Genomic DNA, 23,632 nt, shown 5'->3' on the forward strand with positions numbered 1-23,632 from the left:
TTTACCTCACATGGAAATTGTGGATCTCTTTTAACTCTGATAAGCATCACCTAGTAGAAACAATTTCCATCCTTCCAACAAATGAAATTACGCCACGTTCACCCTCAAACCTTAGGTTAGATAAGTTCGTCTACTCATCTACTATCTCAAGTCTTATCTGCAATGTCTTTTGCTTACATTACATACAAAGGACAATATTTCCATCCTCTCATAGGTTTCCCTAATCTTGTATAATTAGGTTTCATAATTCATATTTGATAAGCTACACCAATGTTTTACAAAACCAACATACTCCCCACCTGTGAACGGTTAGTTTTCAATATCTAATCTATGATATCCAGCGAAGAAAAAAGATTTCAATCCACCAGTTCTGTTTTGATCAAAAAATTATATGAATTTTTTTTTTTTATGATATGAGCTGTTCAACTATTGGTGCGACACCTTGTGAGATTGTGAGAGTCATCAACTAATTTTGGTTCTTTCCTGCCCAAAATGGCGCAATGCCTTTGGCCCTCAGGATTTCTCTATATAAATCCTTCAACTCCATCTCTGTATTTTCACTCTCTCTCTATTTCCTCAGCAGAGAAAAAAAAAAATTTTTTAATTTTTTTTCTTCTGTTTTCAGTGTGACAAAAGAGGGAGAAGAGAAGAGTAATCGAAGATGATGAGAACCTTAGTAGCAAGAGCATTATCAGGAAGAGATTCTCTTCGTGTTCATCGTAGTTTCTCTCAATTGGCTCATCAGAGAGAAAGTTCTGATGTCGTTCCTAAAATGCCTCCTTTCGATTACACTCCTCCACCCTATACGGGACCATCTTCTGCTGAGATCTTGCAGAAGCGAAAAGAGTATCTCAGCCCTTCCATGTTCTATTTATACAAGAACCCTGTAAGAATCTATTCCTATTCTGCTTTCATTAAAACTCTAATCTATTACTTTTGGTTAAAATTCTCTACCCTTTTTCGATTTTATCAAGCAAAAATTAGTTTGAACTGCATTCTGTTTCAACCCATCAATTTTTATGATTCTTTACAGGATCTGAATGTACCTTTAACGCTTTTCTTTCCTCCCTCCCATCCTCCTCTTTTTTCTGGTATATTGTTTTCGTTTTTAGTTATCCTGCATTAATGGTGAAAAAAGGTGTGACGACTGATTTTTACGAGATGGGTTACAAAGATCCTGCTGTTGATCTTTGGATTCTTTTACAGTTTTACTGATAATGGGTTTGGAATTTGTATTTTCTTTCCCATAGTTGAACGTGGTGGATGGGAAGATGCAATACCTCTTCGATGAGAATGGACGTCGATACCTTGATGCATTCGCAGGGATAGCAACCGTTTGCTGCGGCCACTGTCACCCAGATGTGGTGAAAGCAATCGTCAATCAGGCGAACCGCTTGCAGCACTCCCCCGTTCTTTATCTTAATCATGCCATAGCTGATTTTGCAGAGGCTCTGGCTTCCAAGTTACCCGGAGATCTCAAGGTATCTTGATTCCTAGTTTCGTACTAGTCGCTTTGTTTGTAAAATGGGTTCAGTAGTAATTAGACTTTGGGTTGAATTTGTAGGTTGTTTTCTTCACAAACTCTGGGACTGAAGCAAACGAGCTGGCGATGATGATGGCTCGATTGTATACTGGTGCTCATGATATCATCTCACTCAGGAATGCTTACCATGGCAACGCTGGTGGGACAATGGGAACCACTGCCCAATCCATCTGGAAGTTCAATGTTATTCAGGTATATTCTTGATCAGTGGATTAACTCACTTCTCCCGTTTTCTACCTAGGGTTTTCAATGTTATGTGTCATCGTCAAAATTTTCAATTTGATTTACTTGGAGCCTTGGAGCAACTGCCTCGGTTTAGTAGCTTCCATGCCTCCCAAGGAAGAGCCATTTTGATCCTCTACTTTGTGATAAGCTCTGCTTGTACTTTTGGCTGAGTTACTGGCTATGACGAAATAATTTTTATTTTAGGGCGTATATCTTTGTTATCCAACTCATTGTTGTTTCCTGTAGTCTTACTCTATTATGTTTTGCCAACAGAGTGGAGTTCATCATGCATTGAACCCAGACCCATACAGGGGTATTTTTGGCTCAGATGGGGAGAAATATGCAAGAGATGTCCAAGAGACCATTGACTTTGGAACTTCTGGTCGTGTTGCTGGCTTCATTAGTGAAGCAATACAGGTAAATTGCTCAATCTAATAGCTTTCTTGATGTTTTTATTGGCTTTGTCCAGTCAGGAGAGCTTGTGTATGCTCAATTTAACTGCATTTGTTGCCTGTTTGACAGGGAATTGGTGGAATTATAGAGTTGGCTCCAGGTTACTTGCCTGCTGCATATGACAGTGTAAGGAAAGCAGGAGGGCTATGTATTGCTGATGAAATTCAGGCAGGTTTTGCTCGCACTGGGAGCCATTTCTGGGGATTTGAATCCCAGGGTGTTGTGCCTGACATAGTGACAATGGCAAAGGTTAATCCTCTCTGCTTTTTGTTTTTATACTTCAATTTATTATGTAGTTCAATATACACCTTTGATAGAACACAAATTAAGATCTGTTTAAATATCCTTAGTCCCATTCTGCTTTCGAGGATTGATTTGTGTCTTTTTTTGAACCTGGTGTCTTCAGGGTATTGGAAATGGAATTCCTATTGGTGCAGTGGTAACGACTCCTGAGATTGCGAAAGTCTTGACTTATCGTAGTTATTTTAATACCTTTGGTGGAAATCCATTATGTACTGCTGGAGGGCTAGCTGTTCTTAGAGTAATTGAGAGAGAAAATCTTCAGCAGAATGCACATGTGGTGGGTTCTTATCTAAAAGAGCGTCTCACTTCTCTCATGGAGAAGTATGAACGTAAGACCTGTTATCTTTCTCCACATCTTAGCAGCTCTCTTATTTATGTGCTAATTCCCTATTAGCTTTTATTGAATAACTATGCCAAAGTGATTGATTGTGTATGGAGTAATTATGTGAGTAGGCACTCTTACTAAAAGGTCTGGATGCTTTCATTTCAAACCTCCAGTGTTTAAATATGAGCTGAAATGATCGCGCTTTAATAATACAATATTTTCCAAGAATTGAGAGGTGTAGAATGTTTTAGGAATTCTTGTTCTCTTCTTTCTCTATGTTTTATATTTTCCATGATGGATGCTATTATTCATCTTTATACTTTACTTTTATGTTCCTGCATTCCTGCAGTTATCGGCGATGTAAGGGGAAGAGGTTTGATGCTTGGAGTTGAACTTGTCACTGATCGTAAATTGAAAACTCCAGCCAAGGCTGAAACTTTGCACATTATGGATCAGATGAAAGGTTTCTCTCTCTCTCTCTCTCTCACACACACACACACACACACACACACACATGTTGTGGTCTTCTCTGTTTGTGCTGCATCTAATCCCTCTATCCTGGATTTTGTTGTAGAAATGGGAGTTCTGATTGGGAAAGGAGGGTTTTATGGTAACGTGTTCAGAATTACACCTCCCCTCTGTTTCACGAAGGACAACGCAGGTAGGACCTTATTAGACTGTAAGAGTGATTTCTTAAGGCATTTATACAAACATGCTCATGTAATCTTGCATACCATATTTTAGATATGGTCCATCAAAATGTCAAGCTCTCCCGTTCCTTCTCGTCAAACAAAATTTTCAGCCTTTAACCTTACAGCCATAGGCGACAGACCAGCAAATGAACAGATTGGTTGGATGGGTCATTTCTAAAGTGTATATAACATTGATATATCACCATACCAATGCTTACTTTCAATCTTTTTACTTGTTCTCACTTTGGTACTCTGGTTTCTCTGGTATCAGACTTCGTTGTGGATGTGATGGACTACACAATGTCGAAGATGTGAAGCTTCTGGTGATGCAGTTGATAAATACTCATCCCCTGTCGATCAATCTATGTATATCTGCTGTCAATGCTAATTATCAATCTATATCTATCTTTTGGAGTAATTGAATAAAATTATGTAAACTCTGTCATAGAGATGATGGAGACACCACCTCGTTGTCTCTCTATCTCGCTCTCTTTCTTCTAGCTTCTCTGAGAATGTGTTATTAGTGTCAAATTTTGAACTGAACATTGGTATGTGATCTATGGTTACTCCTCCTTTCTCAGATTTGTGGTATTGAATTTTTTTTAGCTCGGGTGAGTGGTGATCATCAGAGCTATTATGAACACTGTGCACCTTAATACTGACTGACTCTGTTAATCAACTAGTACTTTGCTTAGTTACCACCTCAAAAGAAACATTTGAAAATCTCAGCACATACAGATCTCCACCCAAAAAGGAGCTGTTCAGTGTTTATCACAAGAAAGTGAATAAACAATGCAAATGAGTTGATGTGGTTCTCACCCCCCCCCCCCCCCCCACAAGTTTTGTGTAATAAATTCAATAAGATAACATTTCACATTCATTTCTAGAGGGTCCAACAAGATGCCTTCTGTACTAAGAGGAGATAAGATCCTCTTTTTTCGGCTAATCATACTTGCGTTGTCTTCTTAGAGGGATGATGTGGCTTCTCTTATCTTTGGCTTTAGGAGTTGGATGTCATGCCATGTACTTTCTAATTATTTTTTCTATTAATAAACTCTAAGGGTGGCCCTAGTGGAGTTTTGAGATAAAAACAGAAAACCTTTGTTTTGTTACCTGATTGAGCTTTAAAGATAATATAAAATAGGGATAAAGTTCTTTGCACTAGGGCGCAGGGTGCGCTCACACATGGGGGTGAGCATAAGGGTGTTTGTTGGTCTATTGGCTGGTAACACATTGTTTCAGAGAAGGAAATGGGTCTGCTGATGCACTTGCAAATCATGCTGCAATCTCCAAATCATCATGGACCTCGAGTACAACTCCGAGATGGATTTCGAATCTGGTCACCCAGGAAGCTATGGGGCGGCCATATTACAGATTTTTGTAATCCCTTTGGGAGCAGTAATTTTCAGTGAGCTAATGTAATTTTTTCTTTTTTATATTATATTCAATACATATTTTGCTGACCTTTAGCAAAAAAAAAAAAGTTGGTCCATTGGCAGTAGTTGTAAGGTATTGTTATTGTTGGCAACCAAGTGCAAATAAATTAGGAGATGTTTTTCTTGGAAGTGTTTGGAAGTGTTTAGGGGCATTTTAGTCCTCTTACATCTCTCAAGGGCAAAATGATAATTTGGATCAACTAATAAGCAAGTGACAGTACTCATTTAAGCAAGTGAGTACTCATTGAGGTGATGGTAGTGTGTTGGCATGTGTTTATGTGCCTATTCCTCCTTATTTTGAGGAGAGAGAAAATTGAGGTGCACAAAGACTGTTCAACATGGCTGAGGTGGCAGTCAAGTGGTCGAACAGTGATAAATTAGAAGTGATGTGGTTTGGTATTGGTGTAGACAATAGGAGATGAAAATTGGAGTATTTGCTACACTTTGCAAAGTATAGCATAAAAATCTCCCATACTTAGCCAAATTTTTGACCAAGTTTTCAAATGTGTTATGGGTTGGTGGTGACTTTGTGTCTCAGGAGTTTGATTTGTAATTTATCAAGAGTTTGGTCCATAGTGACATGGATAATGGAAGCTAAGGATTTATTCATAAATAACATAAAGCTGAGAAAAGGTTTATGTGCAATTGTTTGAAAGTTACAAAACTAAGCACTAAATGAATGCTTTGTTACCTTTATGAAGATCCTATATAATGGAATCCTATTGTTTGTTGGATAAAGTGAAAAGATATGAGTTGATTCCAACCTCTAGGAATCCGAAACGTGGCATCTACTTTATGAAGCTTGACTTTTTATATAGCTCTACAAGCTTGGGATGCGTTCTACATACGCTCTTGAGATTCTAATATTTGAGCATCCATTGGTTTATGCCTTGGTGATAGTGACAAGACTAATGACCCTTCTGACACCATATCTATGGCCATCAATGCACCTCATTGTCTTGCTCCAATCTGACGATCCACATTTAATACAATCTGTGTACCTCCATGGTCCCTTGATTCCATGCTTAGTCAAAGCTTGGTACACGTGCATAAAAGATTTCAAATGGAATTTTATCATTGGCCCATCTTTGAAGCTTCATATCTTAGCCGTCCGATATCCGTTTTGGGTGAACCACCTATCAAAATTCTCAGCAAAATACCCTCTACGTCCCTACATCAAAAGTATTTGAAGAAAAGACTCAAACGTGGGAGAATCTTGAGAAAGCTTAGGTGAGGAGTTGAAGAAACTTGAACTTGATTTTAATGGAGATCTTGATTGGAAGTTTGATGCTTTTCTTCACTTGGAAGTCAGATTGACGGTGTTTATGCATCAGTTGTTCAAAGTTTAGCCTTCCAAGAGCATTGGTGGAGTACTTCAAGTGGCTTAGTCCATTTTGGTAATCTCTAAACCATTTCCTTTATATTGTAAGAGCTTGTTGGGATGAATTTCATGAGCTACATGTGATGGGATTTTAGGAATGATAGTTTTGGTTGTATTTTCTCAAGTTGTACGCCTTGTTGAGTTTATGCTCAACAAGTGTTTATGAAAATTACTTACATAGTTGTTGCTATTGTAAGGGGGGGGTTGTAGCCCTTAACAGTGTTGGGGCGTTGTTGGAAACAGGAGTAGGGGCTCCTGGACTGTTGTTGCAGTCAAATTGTAATTTGTGTTGAGTGTTGGGTAATATACGAAGCCCAGGGTTGGGCATTACCCCGTGGATGTAGGCTTAAGCTGAACCATGTATATCTGTGTGTATGGTCTTGTGGATTTGGAGTACCTTTGTTTTGTAGGATGGGCATACACCCTAAGTAGGCTAGACCATTTTCGGTTGGAGGTTGGGGGTGTATATGAACTGTAGCCGATAATTACGGAGTGCTCCGACCGGTGGTGTTTACAGGGACAGTTGTGTGGTTTGTCAAGACAATTTTGGGAAGATTTTTATTGAACACTGATTCACCCCCCTCTCAGTGTCAGCCTAGGAACATTAGTGTTAAACGGTTCGGTTTCGGTTAAACGATTCGATTCGATTCGTTTTGACTACTTGAGGGTAGAAACCGTAATCAGACCGTGTAGTTAAACGATTGCATATCCAAAACCGTAACCATTTAGTAAATGGTTTCGATTATACGATTTCGGTCAAATGGTTATACACGATTTTCGACTACATGGATCTACACGGTTTTACACGGTTTGGGTTAGCCGATTATGAATAACATCCCTTATTTACTAAATAGTTTAATAGTTTTCAAACCAAACCTCCTGTATTTTTTTAATAAAAAATGGACTATAGCCTGTAGTGCATCTCTTTTAATTAGTAAATACCTTCAATGGACGATGAATCCCATGAAAATGTTGTACCTTCAATTACTATTTACCCCTTTTTTTCTTTATCTTTTTTTGGGTAGATAACGGATTACCTTCTATTTATTAATACTAATTAGTTATTAATTATGAAGTTATTAGTTTTTTTTTTTTTGAAGAAAGAAAATCATTTATTGAAGAAACATGACTTAGTGAGTTAGTGACTTAATGGTTAGTACTTAGTAGTTGCTATTGCTAGGTTTTGAATCTTTTGATGTTTGGTTTAAACGGTTACAATCGATTGTAATTGGATTAAACGGCCTGAAACCGTTGGATTAATTGGTTAAAATTGGACCAAACTGTTTAGCTTAACAGTGGCATTTCTGAAACCATAACCAGACCATTTATTTAAACAGTCTATCGGTTCCGGTTTAAACGTTTTGGGTCGGTTTCGGTTTTGTATGACACACCCCCCCCCAAATGATCCAAATCCCGCCCCATGTGTCTGGGTGCAGCTTGTTCCCAAATACGCTCCCTGGCATAGAATGTTGCCCGATAATATAATTCCTGTAATCCCATGTTATGAGAGTGATTTTAGTTATATAGATAAAAGGGAAAATGAATTGTGTCCGGGAGTGTGGCCCTGCACCAAGCCCCACCGCCAATGAGACTGCGTACAGTGGTTATTTCGCACACCCGTTTGGGCAGAACACATTCCCTATAAATCTAAATTTCTCAATGCTCTATTCTGCTTCTTTGGCAAACTTTATATGGATTGATAATTGACATGTGAGAATGAGACCTTAAGGTCTACTTCCATAGAAAATTCCAGCATATCCAAATTCTCATATTTGAATTAGAGAATTTTAATTGGGAAAGAGAATACTCTCTGGTTGCGTGTGGTGCGTAGCCCCTACGCTCATAAATAGGGCTGTGTGAAATGATCATTGCGCCCTTAGGAATTTTTGCCTTTCCATGGGGGCACGGTGGTCATTTCATGTGACTCTATATCTGGGTGCAGGGGCCGTGTGCCACACACAATCAGATAGCGTTTTTTTTTCTCTCTTATGAAAATGATCATGTGCCAATGCAAGGGCCAATGGGAGCGTATGTGAAAGCATCAATAGAAATGGGATTTCTTCCGTCTTTCATGGGGGGCCGCAGAGAAATCATTTTGCGAACCCCTGCGTATCTGGATGCAGATTCTACTTCTTCTCACATCGGAGTAACAAAACAATGTTTGACAGAGCCAGCCAGCCAGGGGAGAGAAAGAGAGATCCACACAGATCTACTAAAGAGTTTGATTAGTTAGATAATCTGCCGCAAAATTTGTGTCTCTATGGGACAGATGGGTTAAAGAAAGAAAGATTCAAATTCATTCTCACGACCATGCTTTTGACATTCCCCATCATACTACATCTACATCTAACATGAAAAATTAACCCCTTTTTTCCCCCCATAAATTAAGGTGTTGGCTGACTAGTTCTCCACATGTTGAGGGCACCCCTACCTCTCTCTCTCTCTCTCTCTTCCCATTTTTAGACAGAATATAAATTATATATATATATTTTTTAGTAATTTCTTAGATCTACGTGATTAAGAAAAGAAAACCTCGTGATTTGGATTAGTCAAACTTAGTCAAAGCAAGTCATTTTTTACTTATTTTTTTTTATTGTCTACCTACTCTTCCTCGAGTGAAGAGAGACTGAAACTATGGTTGCTACAAAAGTGAGAACAAAACAAGCGACTAACATTGAAGACAACAAACAAAAAATTTTAACGTTTTGTTTAATTGTAGATTAAATTTATGGTCTATGAATAGTATATGACTCATAAAAAAATAAAAATTACATTTGGAGACTTTTACATGAATGGGGTGAAAATACTGAGTCAATAAAAACTCCGATTGACTTGAACATAGTTTGCTCATCTCATAAAACTAGGCAAGTTTTCATGACTCCAGATGATTCGCCCAAGTCAAAACCTGATTTTCCAACTATTATCTCCATTCTCTACTCTTCATTCCATGGTCTTAAGAAATGTTATCACCCAACATTGAATCGGATGGTTTTATCTTAATTTTTTATTAAAAACAATTTTTGAGATGGATATACCCTAATTAAAACCATTCCACCGATGTAGGATCAAATAGGTATCGATATCAGGCATGATCCGATACCAATACAAATCAGAGAATGGATCATCTGCATGTACGTTTAGCTGAACGTACATCTCAGAGCCTCTCACATATACGTGCAGAGGAACCAAACTCTACAGATCGATCGATGCGCCCAATCCGATACCCTTATTTTTTTAAACCATGCTCCACTCTCCACCCACATTTTTTTTAACTTTCTCGTGTTAATTTGACTCTTGCATGGCACAAAATAGATGGTTATGCTTGGACACTAGACTACATAGCTACCAAAATTCCTCTTTTTCCTCCTCTGTGAAAGACATGTAAGGGTATTTATGTAATATCCCTTCATATGTTTTAATATAATCCTATTTGTGTTAATGCCCAGGCTGTGAGGGGCAATCTAGTAATTAGTCCATCTGATCTAAACCCTAGTTTTTCTATATATACTAGCTGGAGGCAGCAGTCTGGGTATTCCAAACTAGATATTCAGGGTGTAATGCTTTAAGCAATCTTGTGCTTAAAACCCTAACCCTAACAATCTTAAAGCAAATGGAGACGTCGTGGAAGTGGCTCAACAAGGGACAGCGAACCTGGTTCTATCATCAGGTAAAATATTAACTTTGAAAAATATTAAAATCTTTCCTGATTTTGAAAAGAATTTAATTTCCATTGGAATTTTGTTTAATTCTGGCATGTCTATTATTTTTAGCAGTGGTAGAGTAACATTGTCTGTTAACTCCTTTTATTTTGGATGTGCTTATAATTTAAATGATATGTTTAGGTTGAGTTTAGCTAATGAGACAATAAACGAGGTTAACCATAATTCACTTGATTCCAAAATACTACATTGTAGTTTAGGACATGTGAACTATAGGAAAATGCTCAAACTAGCTAAAACTCATAATTTACCATTAGACACTTCAATTAGATTTAACAGATGTGAAGTGTGTGCTCAAACCAAAATAACTAGAAAATCGTTCAGACCGATTTCTAGGAGCACTCAACTTCTTGAACTTATACATTCTGACATTTGTGACTTTAAAAGCTACACAACTAGAGGAGGTCGAAAGTATTTGATAACATTTATAGACGATTTTTCTAGATATTGTCATTTATACCTGTTAAAATCTAAAGATGAAGCATTTGAAATTTTTAAAATTTTCAAGAATAGAGTAGAAAATCAATTGAACTTGAAAATTAAAAGATTTAGAAGTGATGGGGAGGAGAATACAAATTGACAGAGTTCAAGGAATTTTGTGCCTCTGCAGGCATAATCCTTGAAACTACTGCTCCTTACTCACCTCAATCAAATGGCATAGGTGAAAGAAAGAACAGGACGTTAACAGAGATATTAAACTCCATGCTATTGACAGCTGGCATGCCCTCTTGCTATTGGGGAGAAGCAGTGTTGACTGCAAATCACATTCTAAATAGACTACCACATTCAAAATTGACTTCTACACCTTATGAACTATGGCATAATCATCCTTGTAGATATGACACTCTTAAGGTTTGGGGCTGTATAGCTTATGTTAGGATACAAGACCCTAGGAGACCTAAGGTGGAAACTAGAACAAACACTTGTGTATATCTAGGTTGTGCAGAAAATAGTGCTGCAGACCGATTTTTGGATCTATCAACCAATGTGGTGATAGAATCTAGGGATGCTATATTCTTTGAGGATAAATTCCTTAGAGATAAAGGCCTGACCTTGCCTGGTTTGACTAAAGTGGTTACAGAATCACTTTTGAAATCTGAACCAATTGTTTCTGACACTACTCCCACAATGCTCCTTGAATCAGAATCTATAAGAATATCTACTAGAGATCGAGTACCCAAGAATTTTGGTGAGGATTTTATGACCTACCATTTAGAGGCTGATCCATCCACCTATAAGGAAGCGATGAGATCGAGGGACTCACTGTTATGGAAAGAAGCCATTGATGAGTAAATGAGCTTTTTAATGCAGAATGAGACCTGGCACCTTGTTGATATGCCTAGAGGGGCCAAGACAATAGGGTGTAAGTGGGTACTGAAGAAGAAACTTAATCCGGATGGGTCTATAGCCAGGTATAAAGCACAATTAGTAGCTAAGGGCTATAAACAGGTGAGAGGGATAGATTATTTTGACATCTGCTCCCCGGTCTGCCATTTGGCAACAATAAGGATTCTTCTTGCCATAGCATCTATTGAGCACTATGTTGTGCATCAAATGGATGTAAAAATGGCTTTCCTTAACGGAGACCTAACAGAAGAAATCTACATGAACCAACCTAAAGGGTTTGTCATGGAAGGTTCTGAAAAAAGAGTTTATAAATTAAACAAATCTCTTTATGGTCTTAAACAAACACCTAAATTGTGACATGAGAAGTTTGACAAGACAGTAAAGAGCCTTGGTTTTCAAACCAGCAACTCGGATAAGTGCCTTTATTTTTTGTCTGAGTCAAACAAGGTCGCGATTATTTGCTTGTATGTAGACGACATGTTGATTCTAGGTTCTGATCTCTCTGTAGTGAGTGACATTAAAGAAACCTTGTCCAAAGAATTCGACATGAAAGATCTTGGTGTGGTAGACACCATTCTTGGGATGAGAGTAAGCTTCAGTGAGCAAGTGATCACCCTTAGTTAGACTCATTACATTGAGAAGCTACTTTCTAGTTGGGGATATAGTGATTGTAAACCGATTGAGACACCCTATGACTATAACAAACGTTTGAAACCTAACACAGGTGACACCGTGAATCAGTTAGATTATTCTAAACTGATTGGTAGTCTCATGTATGCAATGAATTGTACTAGGCCAGACATAGCCTTTACGGTAGGCATGCTGAGTCGTTTCACCAGTAATCCTGGAAAAGAGCATTGGGATGCCCTATCGAGGCTGATGAGATACCTTAGGGGTACTCAAGGTTATGCTTTATATTATACTGGACATCCTCCAACTTTGGAAGGATATTCTGATGCATCTTGGTGCTCAGATTTAAGAGACAGCAGATCCACCAGTGGTTATGTATTTACACTAGGAGGAGCAACTGTAGCATGGAAATCCAAGAGACAGACTAGTATTGCTCTGTCATCTATGGAATCGGAACTTTATGCTCTAGCTTCTGCGGGAGATGAAACAGAGTGGATAAAAGATCTGATCATGGATATTCCATTGAGGAGTTTTAAGTTAAACTATATATCTATATTCTGTGATAATCAAGCAACAAAGACGATTGTGAATAACTCACTCTTTAATGGCAAGAGGAGACACATCAGGCTGAAACTGGCCATGCTGAATTATAGAACAAAACAAGGGATTATCACTTTGATTGATGTGAGATCGAAGGATAATACGGCAGATGCCCGTACAAAGGGATTGAACAAAGATCGAACATTCAAAACTACAGGGGAGATGGGGTTAAAGACCATTTAATCAGGTCTTAACCTAACCCAGTATTATTTTGAATTATTCGAATCTCATCTAGCCTTGGTAAGCATTCGGGACAGTTTACATGTTTCAGATAACTTAGTTAGGTTATTAAGTATGGGGGTTTGTGAAACCATTCCAAATTTGATGGTGTAGCAAATTTTCATGTGAAGTCTCCTTACTTTGTTATTCCACAAAGAAATATGAAAAATGTCTGATATGTTTCAATGATATTGTGTTAGTCTTTATGTCATTTCAAATTTGATGACATGTCTTTCATAGTATGGTGTACCATTCCAAATTTGATGATACAACATAAATCTATGACTGATATGACGAACACAGTATTCCAAATGGAAACATAGTATGGTCCTTATGATAAAGACTATATAGGATCGAGTTCTTGTAAAGAAATTTGATGATGATGCTTATTATTTTTTGATTTACCTTCAGCCATATATGAAATGTACTAAGTTCTTATTGTTGAACTAAATAGTATTGTACAAATGATTGAATTCATAATATCTTATGAAATTCATATTTGACAAATTACAGAGAATGGCGAAGATGGAGGAGAATGGTTGAATCTGGATCTCGATGAGGATGACTTACTTGATGAGTAAAGTCACATGGATTGCAAGGACTTTTTCTTTTGATTATTTCTTTTGGTTTAGCCACTTGCATGTGGAACTTCGAATTTATTGTTGGATTTAGTTTTGATCTAAAACCTTAGTTTTATTTCTTGAAGTTTACTTATTTTTTATTTGATTTATTGGATTATTGATATTCAATTTATATTGATTCAATTACTGATTGAACAATGGTTCCTATACATGTGTAATGGATATATGTAGAACATAGGAGGAGATTGTAAGGGTATTTATGTAATATCCCTTCATATGTTCTAATATAATCCTACTTGTGTTAATGCCCAGGCTGTGAGGGGCAATTTAGTAATTAATCCATCTGACCTAAATCCTAGTTTCCCTATATATACTAGCTGGAGCCAGCAGTCTAGGTATTCCAAACTAGATACTCAGGGTGTAATGCTTTAAGCAACCTTGTGCTTAAAACCTTAACCCTAACAAGACACTTTATTGATCACATTTTTTTTTTTTTGGTAAAACTTTATTGATCACATGAGAGGTAGATCGTCCATACAAATCAAAATTATAGAAGAAATCCATGTAGACCAGTAGCTTTCGCAGACCATACTTTCAGTGACTTTCAGGAGGCAAGTTTGGTAATAAGTTAGTGGTTGTTCCTAGTTTCCTTGTTTAGCCAAGTTGAAACTATGAATCAAATCAGGTTACGAACCCAAAATAAGCAAGAATGTTTGGCTAAAACAAGGTAAGACATTAATTTGATATGACACTAAATAATCAAACATTTTTTATGCTCTAGTGATCTCCTCGGATCTTTATCCCCTCAATTTACCTGCCCCTCAATTTTCTCAATTCTATCTAATAGGGGATGGAAACGACCATTCTATCCCCTGCCTAAACACATTGTCTCGATGGGGTCCACCTCCCTCTATTAGAGGGAATTGAGGAAATTGACGGGCAGGCAAATTGATGTGATAATTTTCCTACACCCCCCCCCCTTTTATGCTCTAGTGATTCCCCCCGGATTTTTATCACCCTCAATTTTCCTCAATTTCTCTCTTAGATGATTGACACATGTCACCCCCAAGATTTTCCCCCTTACGAAAAAGAGTGGAGAGAGGAGAGAGAAATGCGGGAAAGAGGATTAGGGTTGTTTAATTGGGTGAAATGTGGTTTCAAATTTGACCATTGGAATTTGGGGGTGACATGTGTTGATCATTTAAGGGTGGAAATTGAATGTGTCAGAAATTGAGGTGATAAAATTCTGATTCCCCCCTCCTATTATTGTTTTTTTTTTTAACCTTTTCGACTATTTAAAATAAGAGAAAAAAGATTGCCACGACAGTGTACAATTTTCTTCTCACATGAATAATTTTTTATTATTTTCTCTCACTTATTCTAAAAATATGAGTCTCATATAAATGATATTTTTTCAGAACACCTTTTGATGTGACGTGCAAATTCCTTCACCGTGAAGATTAATAGTTATGATCATATTTAATCTAACAACATGGACCACATGGTGACTTATTTGGATCCTCAAAATGATCCCAAGGATTGCTTACCACCAAAAAAAAAAAGGGATCTTTAATCAAACAAAAGAAACGATCCAAGGGCTTTCCATTGCTTTAATTTGCATAACGAAAATCTTAACCAAAAAAAAATGTGCATAACCAAAATTTCTTTGTATTATCTATCAAACAAAAAAAAAAAAAAAATTTCTTTGTATTATATTGATTATAATTTTGAGCTATGGAGAGAGTTGATGCCATCAGTCAAGATTGTTGGATACAAAGTCCTAAAAAGGATCTGTAAGTGAAAATTTTAAACCTTAAAAAGCTACTTTTGTAATCATTATCCTACATGATTATATTACTAACTTCAAACTATTCCATATTTGGTTATAAAAATTCACTTTACGTTGAATCTAATTTCTTTGGATTTGAAAAGCAAAATAAAAGTTATATTTAAAAAATATCATAACTAAATATGATAAGAAATTGAAGTAGTTATACAATCATGTTAGGTAATGATTACCAAAGTTTTCCTTTTAGTTTTAATAATTCACTTCCTTTCCCTTTAATTTTCATTGCAATCAAATGGAGCCAAATTTGTTTATTGTTGGATTGAAAAACCTTTGTTTTTTACACCCATCAAATTTTGGGTCAAAATACTTCATTTCTACTCAACTCAACATAATTAAACCTTATCCACAGATGATTAGAATTAGGATCACAAACCTTTTCTTTTGCTATTAGAGATTGTTCGATCAGGTTAAGATTTTTCTTATTAAGATACCTTTCCTCCTTGGTTGTTGGATTTCTTTTTGGTTTTGTAGGTTTTTTTTTTCCCTTTAAAGGCAAGGGATCAATACATTGCCCGTGTGCCTTGATATTTGCAGACCAACCAATTGGGGGATGCGAAAAAATTTGTCAAATAGTAGACTAGGATAACAAGGAGAGAGTGTGTCAGAAGGGAAACGTGAGGAAAGAGTGCGAAAGGGTTGTACACCCAGATGGTGTGCACCACTTGTTTTCTTTCTCTGATTATACTTCTCTTGATCCTCAATCGAGGAAAAAAAATTTCCCCATCATGGGTTTGTAGAAAAGGGGGGGAGGGGGAAAGGGGATGGTTCCGCATGACATATGTGTGGAGAGGAATCTACATACCACACCAATGGTTATCCTAAAAAGGTATCATCCACATGGGACTCACATATTAGAATTGGAGAGAGTAAAAAAAAAAGTGAGATGAAAATTACACTCTGGCAGTCTAGCATCATGAGGCCCCCCCCCCCCCCCACCCACCCACCCACCCACCCACATTTAAACTTAGGAAAATGCTCAACTTTAAATGTTGGTAAATTTATTGGATACCATTTCAAAGCTAGTTTTCACTAAAAACAACCAAATTTATGTGCAAGTCACTATGTCATTTAAAATTTGATTCTTCACTACCAGCTTGCTTGTTAGGGATTTAATTAAGGTTGTATCATTCACCTATAAATTCCTAGTTTTAAGCAAGTACAACTGCACAAAGGCAAAACCTATTTGGGTTTCGTAGAGTAGTCAAGTTTCAAGTTTCCTCATTTCTTATCTGAAAGTTTGCTTGTCACAAGAGGAAGAATTTTGATTCCATCCACCCATTGTCATGCTGGCACATAGAAGACCAGCTTAAGATAATTTGGGGACTTAAGAAAGTAGGTTTCCCAATGGAATCTGGAGGGGAAAAATATCTCATGCGATTCCCTGACTGGTACAGTTCTCCGAGTGCCTCTAATAAGAGGGGGTGTACCCCATCCGGGCAAAGTGTTCGGAGTGGAATGGTCATTTCCCCCCCCCCCCCCTTTTGTTAGGGAACCGCAGGAACTGTACCTGACAGGGAATTGCAGGGGATAAAGATCCAGAGGGAGGAGGCCTGCTGGTGTGGAGGGTTGTGCTATTAGGCTTGTAGGGGCTTCTACAATGGGCTTCATATTCTAAGCCCATCCACTGTTGGGTTGGGCTGACAAATTAAGGCCAGCCCCTATAACACTGTAAAACTAAGGCTATGTTTGGTTTCCATTCTTGGTGTGCATTCTAGGTCTATTTCACATTCTCGGGCAATAAAAACAACTATTTTTATTATCCGAGAATGCAATATCAACCTAGAATGCATACCAAACGCCGTCTAAGGTTGTGTTTGGTATGCATTCTTGGAATGCATTCTAGGTCAATTCGCACTGCATGCAAAATCAACCTGGAATGCATTCCAAGAATGCATACCAAATACAACCTAAGGCCCTAAGTCCATCCTTGTAGGGATTATAGTGCGCTTAATATTCTAAGCCCATCTCGGTAGGGGCTGCCTGTTTCTAATTTTTTATTTCTGGGAAAAAAAATCCTGAAAGGCAGCATACCAGCATTGCCCATGCACGTAGACACAGAGAGGTACAAAATGACCACCCAACCCCATGAAAGATGGATATCCCACCAATGCACCAGTGTCGTTTTGCCTTTCAAGAAACTCGCACTTTTTTTTTTGAAGTAATGAAGATTAATAAAATGAAATAAAGTACATGGATAGACAGACGAACCAACCCCCTCTCCAAAAACAAAAAAAGTGCCTAGATTAATAATTTACATAAATATTGGTGGGTCTATCCTTCTATGTTATTAAAATAAGACACTACCTCCTTTTTATTTTTTCTACCCCTAAAATATTAAAAAATTGCCCGGATTCCTAATAACCACCCTTTTATTTATTATAATATAATTATATATTATATTATTTATCATAGTTAGTAATTAAGATTTTTTTTTTTTTCTTTATCTACCCTTCCCAACTTGTTAAATGACACGTGCTTAAATGGACTCCTAACAACCTCATGTTTAGGACCACTATAAGACACAAAATGATCCATTCCTATATACATGGGCATGAAGAACCGCATGCATGATGGATATACATGGGGATGCATGCCAATACACATGGGAATTTTTTTTATTAACTACCAAGAGAAATTTAAAATATTACATGTCAATATTTTATAAATTACCTACATCAAGGGCATGTACATACGTCCTCTTACCAACAAAATCAGATCCATATATAACACACCTTGCCTCATACTTTTGCTCTTCCATAGTTCAATATATTATGTTTTAAAATCATTTTCTCGTTGTATATATATCTGTTGGAAAAAATCTTGTTGTAAGCAAGGTTAGGTGAAAAAAAAAATCGTAATACGTTTTTGACCTTTTGATTGGTATAATACTTTGTTTTTCAATGAGGGTAAATCATGTCATTGTCTATGATTACTCGAAAAAATATGCAACTCTTAGTAATGACATAATAACAAGTCATTTTCAAATTATTTCAAAAACTTTTTTTAATTTCTGTACTAAATAACTTTAGGGAGAGGACGGACCTTGGCGGAACGGTAAGGTTGCTCCATTACTTCCTAGTAGGGTTGTAAACGGATCGGATTCGGCTCGGATAGTGCTATATCCGCATCCACATCCGATTAGCTATCAGACGGATTCGGATAGTGCTTAACGGATACGGGCACAAATACGGATCGGATATTTTATCCGTTTACATGTAAATATAGCTTTTTGGATAGCTATAGCCTATTCATATCCGCATCCGTTTAGCTTTCGGACGGATTTGGATAGTGCTAAACGGATACGGAAACGGATTTCGGGTATTCATTTACACCCCTACTTCCTAGTGATCGTGGGTTTAAGTTGGGAAACAACCTCTTTGGGAACCGGGGATTAAGGCTGCATATATTATGACCCTCCCTAGACCTCGTAGTGGCAAGACCCTTGTGAATTGGGTACACCTTTTTTTTTTTATTGAATAACTTTTGAGGTTAAGACAATGAACAATTAAAAGAATGTTACATTTTCTCACTTTACCATTTTGATGATAATAACATGCTCGCATAATTACATATTATACAAGGTATGTGGTACCAAACTACAAAACCACCAACCGAATTAGGGGTGTCGCATTATCAATTCCAAATCTGCATCGGTAGGCTTGACCGAGCCCAATCAAGAAAGTACGAAACCAGCCCAGCCCATTTGTTAAACATGTCGGGCTCAAGCCCAGATCAAATACTATTCGGTCATTCCCAGTGCGAAGGTCCAGCCTGACGATCATTCGACTTGGACCAACCGATTAAGAGCCCGACAAAGCCCAACACGTTTAAAGCTTTTTTAGAGCCCTTTTACTCAGCCTGACACATTTAAAGCTTGTTTAGAAATAAATGGCTCAGTAACCCATTTAAGGCCCATTTAACCCGATTATTGATAGCCTGATTAAAGACTAATACCCGATAACCCATTTATAGATGGGACCACGCCTGCCATATGTAGATCCGACAATCTACTCAGACAAGTCAAACTACGTGGAGAAAAAATGGTGTGGCTCCACTAGGCCCGACCGAGCCGACAAAAAAGAACAAACGACAATCTCAATCACGATATCGAGATTCTGATAATCTAGCCTATTGTGCATCTGTAACAATCCATATCCTATGCATTGAATCTTAGACTGTCTTAACCGCTTCCCCCCACCAATGGTTCTTAGTATCGGTATCGTATCATCTGTATTAGGTGATATGTATCGATTTTATTAATCATCGATACTGATACCGTGCCAATATCATATCGGTAGCATGGTACGAATAATGGGTAAAATTGTCAGAAAATTCTTTTTTTAAAGAAATTTAGGGGTATTTTTGTCCGATTCAGGCGTATTGGTTTTACGGGTTATCGATACCCGTTCCGATACCTCGCACTAAAACCATGCCCCCTCTCCCCGTCCCCCCAAAAAAATTAATCTTAGAATGAAATATAAGATTGTGATTAACCCTGGATTGCTTGCTAAACACCCCCAAAAATTGCTTACTATTGTTACTTGAGAATTTGAAATCCACTTGGAATGTATACCAAACATTGCACTAGTTTTTAAAAGAGACCGGCCTCTCCGAATCAGCCGATCTAACCAATAATCCATTCCGATTTTTGAAACCCTGTTTCAATTAGGAATTTAAAAACAAAAAAAAAAGGGGGGGCAAGAGATCAATGCTTGGTAGTATAGCTCCTGCACTAACACATGGGCCAATGAAAACACACATAGATGCATCAATACATATGGGATCTTTTATTTCAGAAAATATCGTGTCTTCCTTTGTAACAACATCCACACCTGGAAGAAAAAAAGGCTCCAATCCCCCCCCCCCCCCATTGAAAAGAAGCAAGAGATGAAGGCTCCCATGAACACCACTACATTCATACTAAAAACTGGAAAGAGAGAGAGAGAAGGGAAGCCTAAAACATGCGAGATGGTTTCATTGACAAACTCTTAGATTTGGAAACAAATCATACAATTAATACAAGAAAGCTTGATTACTTATGGGCATGAGAGCAACAACAGTCACTACCTATCAGGTCTTGCGACCATCGATGACATTGGAGAATACCTGCTGCCGGAAACTGAGGCCGTGGATTGCCGATATACGGTGCGGTACCGGATCTCCGATGGAAATACCGATGACAAGTCCATTAAAAACAGCCCAAGTTCAACAACTCTGCAAATACTCTTCCTCAGTATTACTCCCAACACAATAGAAATCCCAACCTCAATTCTCGACATTTTTTTTTTTTTTATCTTCTTCTTTTCTTTGTTTCTCTTTGAGCTCTCTCTCTCTCTCTCTCTCTCTCTCTATAGATTGGGAATTGATCTTGGGAATAGAGAAGTCAGATCTTGTAATACAATTCGTGGAAAACGAGGAAAATATCAATTTAATTACCAAATTACCCATTACTTTTATTTTATTTTACTGAGGAGGACACTATGTTCTCATTGTCAGATAGTAACAAGAAAGAATAAACCGTCCGTAGAGTTGCATGTTATATGCAAGCTTGAGAATGTCGACATAGTTCATGCTTATGCCCTCACAAAGCAAGCAACTTGATTGGCATGATAACTGCTAATAGTTTAATTATAGGACAAACAATGGTGCAAATCCTGGGAAAATTATCGCCGTCAGTACTACTGGGGGTGCTGTATGTATCGTGCGGCGCAGCACCGCCCATGTATGCACGGTGCACCCCAATGCTACTTGGGGCGATAAAGGTTCCAAATCCTGGTTGGATTGGAAGCTTAGATCCTAATTGCAATCTAATCTCTTCATTGGGATTTTTTTTTTTGTTTTAAACATTTGAGAATGTGAAATCAATCTAGAATGCATACCATACAGAGTCTAATAGGTTTTGTGTTGAGAATAGGATTTATGGAATTGGTATCGGATATGGGATCAGTCTCGGTGGATACCGATTCAATAACGATTTAGATTGCCCAGTATCGATTTGGATTGGATAGATTTATCCCTAGATTTCAATTAAAAAATGGTTTTTTAACCTTTTTATCCTTGGTCCATACCGGATCACCCCAAATTCGATATCGTCCTTCGTCCTCCACCGGTACTGATCTGATCCAGATGATTCCTCTGATCCATGCCAAGTTCAAAAGTCATTTAACGCAGTATAACGCATGGGTGAATCATGTCATTTCACATATAAATTGGATTAAATGAAAATTTTTCCCAAGATAAAGATAAAGATAAATAGCCATGGGAGAATATACACTAGTGGTTGAAATCGAAAAAATTTGGCTGCAGCCCGGGTTGCACCCATGTTCCCGTCGTCAACTTGGAACAATTCCCTTCCCTTTGGATTCAAAAATACCCCCTTAGGTTTTAATATTTTCCAAAATACCCTAGGGATTCCAAGTTGACGCATACGATTGAACAACCCGGGTAGCAGCCAAATTTCATCTGCTGAACTAGTCTAGGTGTATGGTACCTTTCTTGGATCGTCATCCTCTACTGCCAAGCTGCCCGGTAGGACCGTGCAGCCCAGACACAGTGAGGCACGTAATGATTGCCTTACCCCCACTTGGGCAAGGCGTTTGGGCAGGGGCAAGGCGGTCACTGCACGCCTCACTATGTCTGGGCTGCACGGTGTAGAGGATCTGGATTGACCTTTCTGACCCTTGCGTCTCCCCCATCTCTGCAACTTCAGCCCCACTCTTTCCCGCCCCTGTCCCCACCTCCGACTTTCGTCACTTTCACCTGCAAACCCCTCTCTCTCTCTCTCTCTCTCTCTCTCTCCAGCAAAAACCCTGCACCTCCAAAGAAAAACCTGTCAATCTTCAAGTAGGTCCCTCCAATGTAAAGAACAGCAAAATCTTCAACAAGTTCAAATCTGAGAATCAAGATAGCAAAATCTACCCAAATAAATTACTGAACCAGTTCAAAATTCGGGTCCAAATATATAACGAATAAGGATTAACATGCAAAGAAAACACAATGGCATTAATTTCAATCTAAAACTTGATGATAAATGGTTTTCTCACGTACAGGTAATATATATTAAATTCATCAAACCATACGAATTATGAAACTGAAGATGAAGCCCCGGCCATCAAGATATGTTCTGTATTGCTCTTCTTCTGCTTCTATTTTTTCTTGTCCAAATAAAACCTAGGAGTTCAAGAAATAGAATCAGAAGAGGAAGCAACAGAGAACCAATCATGAGCGTAATGGTTGTTTGGGCGATGCAGGCCGGAATGGAGTAGGAGAGAAGGCAGTGGGTGATGTGCGGCATTGCAGGTTCGATCGAGGGAATGGGATCGGATTTCATGGTATAAAAAGGAAATCTATTTTAGGGTTCAGTTATGTAGTTACGGATTTCCAGAATTCCAGAAGATTAAGGAAGTGAAGGCGGAGTATTTACAGGGAACAAAGCTGTCCAGATTCAACTCTGCCAGCTCAGCCACTCGCGTAACAGCCCCTTGCCAGCTCAGCCTCCCAATCAAGGTGATTTCCTATTAATAGTTGTCAACTAGGGCTGTAAACGGATCGGATTCGGCTCGGATAGTGCTATATCCGCATCCCCATCCGATTAGCTATCAAACGGATTCGGATAGTGCTAAACGAATACGGACACGGATACGGATCGGATATTTTATCCATTTACATGTAAATTTAGCTTTTCGGATAGCTATAGCCTATCCATATCCGCATCCATTTAGCTTTTGGACGGATTCGGATAGTGCTAAACGGATACGGATGCGGAAACGGATTTCGGCTATTCATTTACACCCCTATTGTCAACCCAATCTGTATCTTAAGGCCCCCAAAAAATATAGATATATATGGCTTGACCTCCGCGGAGGGGTTTAGTCCCATATCGGGTGGATGGGGTGTATGTGTTTGTGTTTATTTTCATTCTGGGGCTTGAAAAGTCCCTTTTGAGCTGGTATTTACATTGAGTTCGGTTCCATTGCACATACTAATAGGTGAACATACATGTGAGAGCCAAGCACCTATCCTATTTTTGCCATTTACAAGGGGAGGAGTGTTTTTTATGGAAATAAAATTAAAATGTGATTGGCTCCGAGATGTACGTTCACTTGTTGATATGTACAAATGATCCATTCTCTATACATTTTATCAAAAGAAAATTCTCAAGTCTGTAATGGTTAATTCATATTTTTATCTATTGTGATCTTTTTTTTTTGGTAAAAAGACTTTATTATCTAGAGAACAAAGTTCCTGGAGAGTCGGCATACAAAGGAAGGAGAATACAGTTGGGGGGTGATTGGTGCCATACAAGATTGTTCTGAACTAACGCCCCAAG

The 23,632-nt window shown here is 38.1% G+C and overlaps 1 protein-coding gene and 1 long non-coding RNA gene across 3 annotated transcripts; one reads left to right on the top strand and one right to left on the bottom strand.

Moving 5' to 3' along the window:
- The first annotated feature begins 629 nt into the window (after positions 1–629).
- On the top strand, positions 630–4,006 carry LOC122672710 (alanine--glyoxylate aminotransferase 2 homolog 3, mitochondrial-like). 2 transcript variants are annotated; one of them, XM_043870188.1, is made up of 9 exons: positions 630–886; positions 1,251–1,481; positions 1,565–1,735; positions 2,042–2,185; positions 2,291–2,470; positions 2,628–2,853; positions 3,199–3,312; positions 3,424–3,510; positions 3,813–4,006. In XM_043870188.1, the coding sequence occupies exons 1-9, from the start codon at positions 662–664 to the stop codon at positions 3,854–3,856; spliced, it is 1,422 nt and encodes a 473-aa protein (XP_043726123.1). In that variant the 5' UTR covers positions 630–661; the 3' UTR covers positions 3,857–4,006. The 2 variants fall into 2 exon arrangements, with proteins under 2 accessions (XP_043726123.1, XP_043726121.1); XM_043870186.1 differs by lacking the exon at positions 3,813–4,006 and adding an exon at positions 3,616–3,687 and having other exon boundaries at positions 3,424–3,572.
- LOC122672711 lies at positions 3,197–22,101 on the bottom strand. The gene is made up of 3 exons (XR_006334463.1): positions 22,071–22,101; positions 8,790–8,807; positions 3,197–3,332 (listed from the first exon to the last, which is right to left on the bottom strand). It is a non-coding gene; the product is annotated as an uncharacterized LOC122672711 (long non-coding RNA).
- Between the last annotated feature and the right edge of the window lie 1,531 nt (positions 22,102–23,632).

Source organism: Telopea speciosissima, chromosome 8 (genome assembly GCF_018873765.1).
Source record: "Telopea speciosissima isolate NSW1024214 ecotype Mountain lineage chromosome 8, Tspe_v1, whole genome shotgun sequence".
NCBI lineage: Eukaryota > Viridiplantae > Streptophyta > Magnoliopsida > Proteales > Proteaceae > Telopea > Telopea speciosissima.

Coding starts and splice junctions, on each gene's coding strand:
- LOC122672710 (XM_043870186.1), top strand. CDS start 662: ATGATGAGAACCTTAGTAGCAAGAGCATTATCAGGAAGAGATTCTCTT. Junction 1,482..1,564: donor AGTTACCCGGAGATCTCAAG/GTATCTTGATTC, acceptor TTGAATTTGTAG/GTTGTTTTCTTCACAAACTC. Junction 1,736..2,041: donor GGAAGTTCAATGTTATTCAG/GTATATTCTTGA, acceptor TTTTGCCAACAG/AGTGGAGTTCATCATGCATT.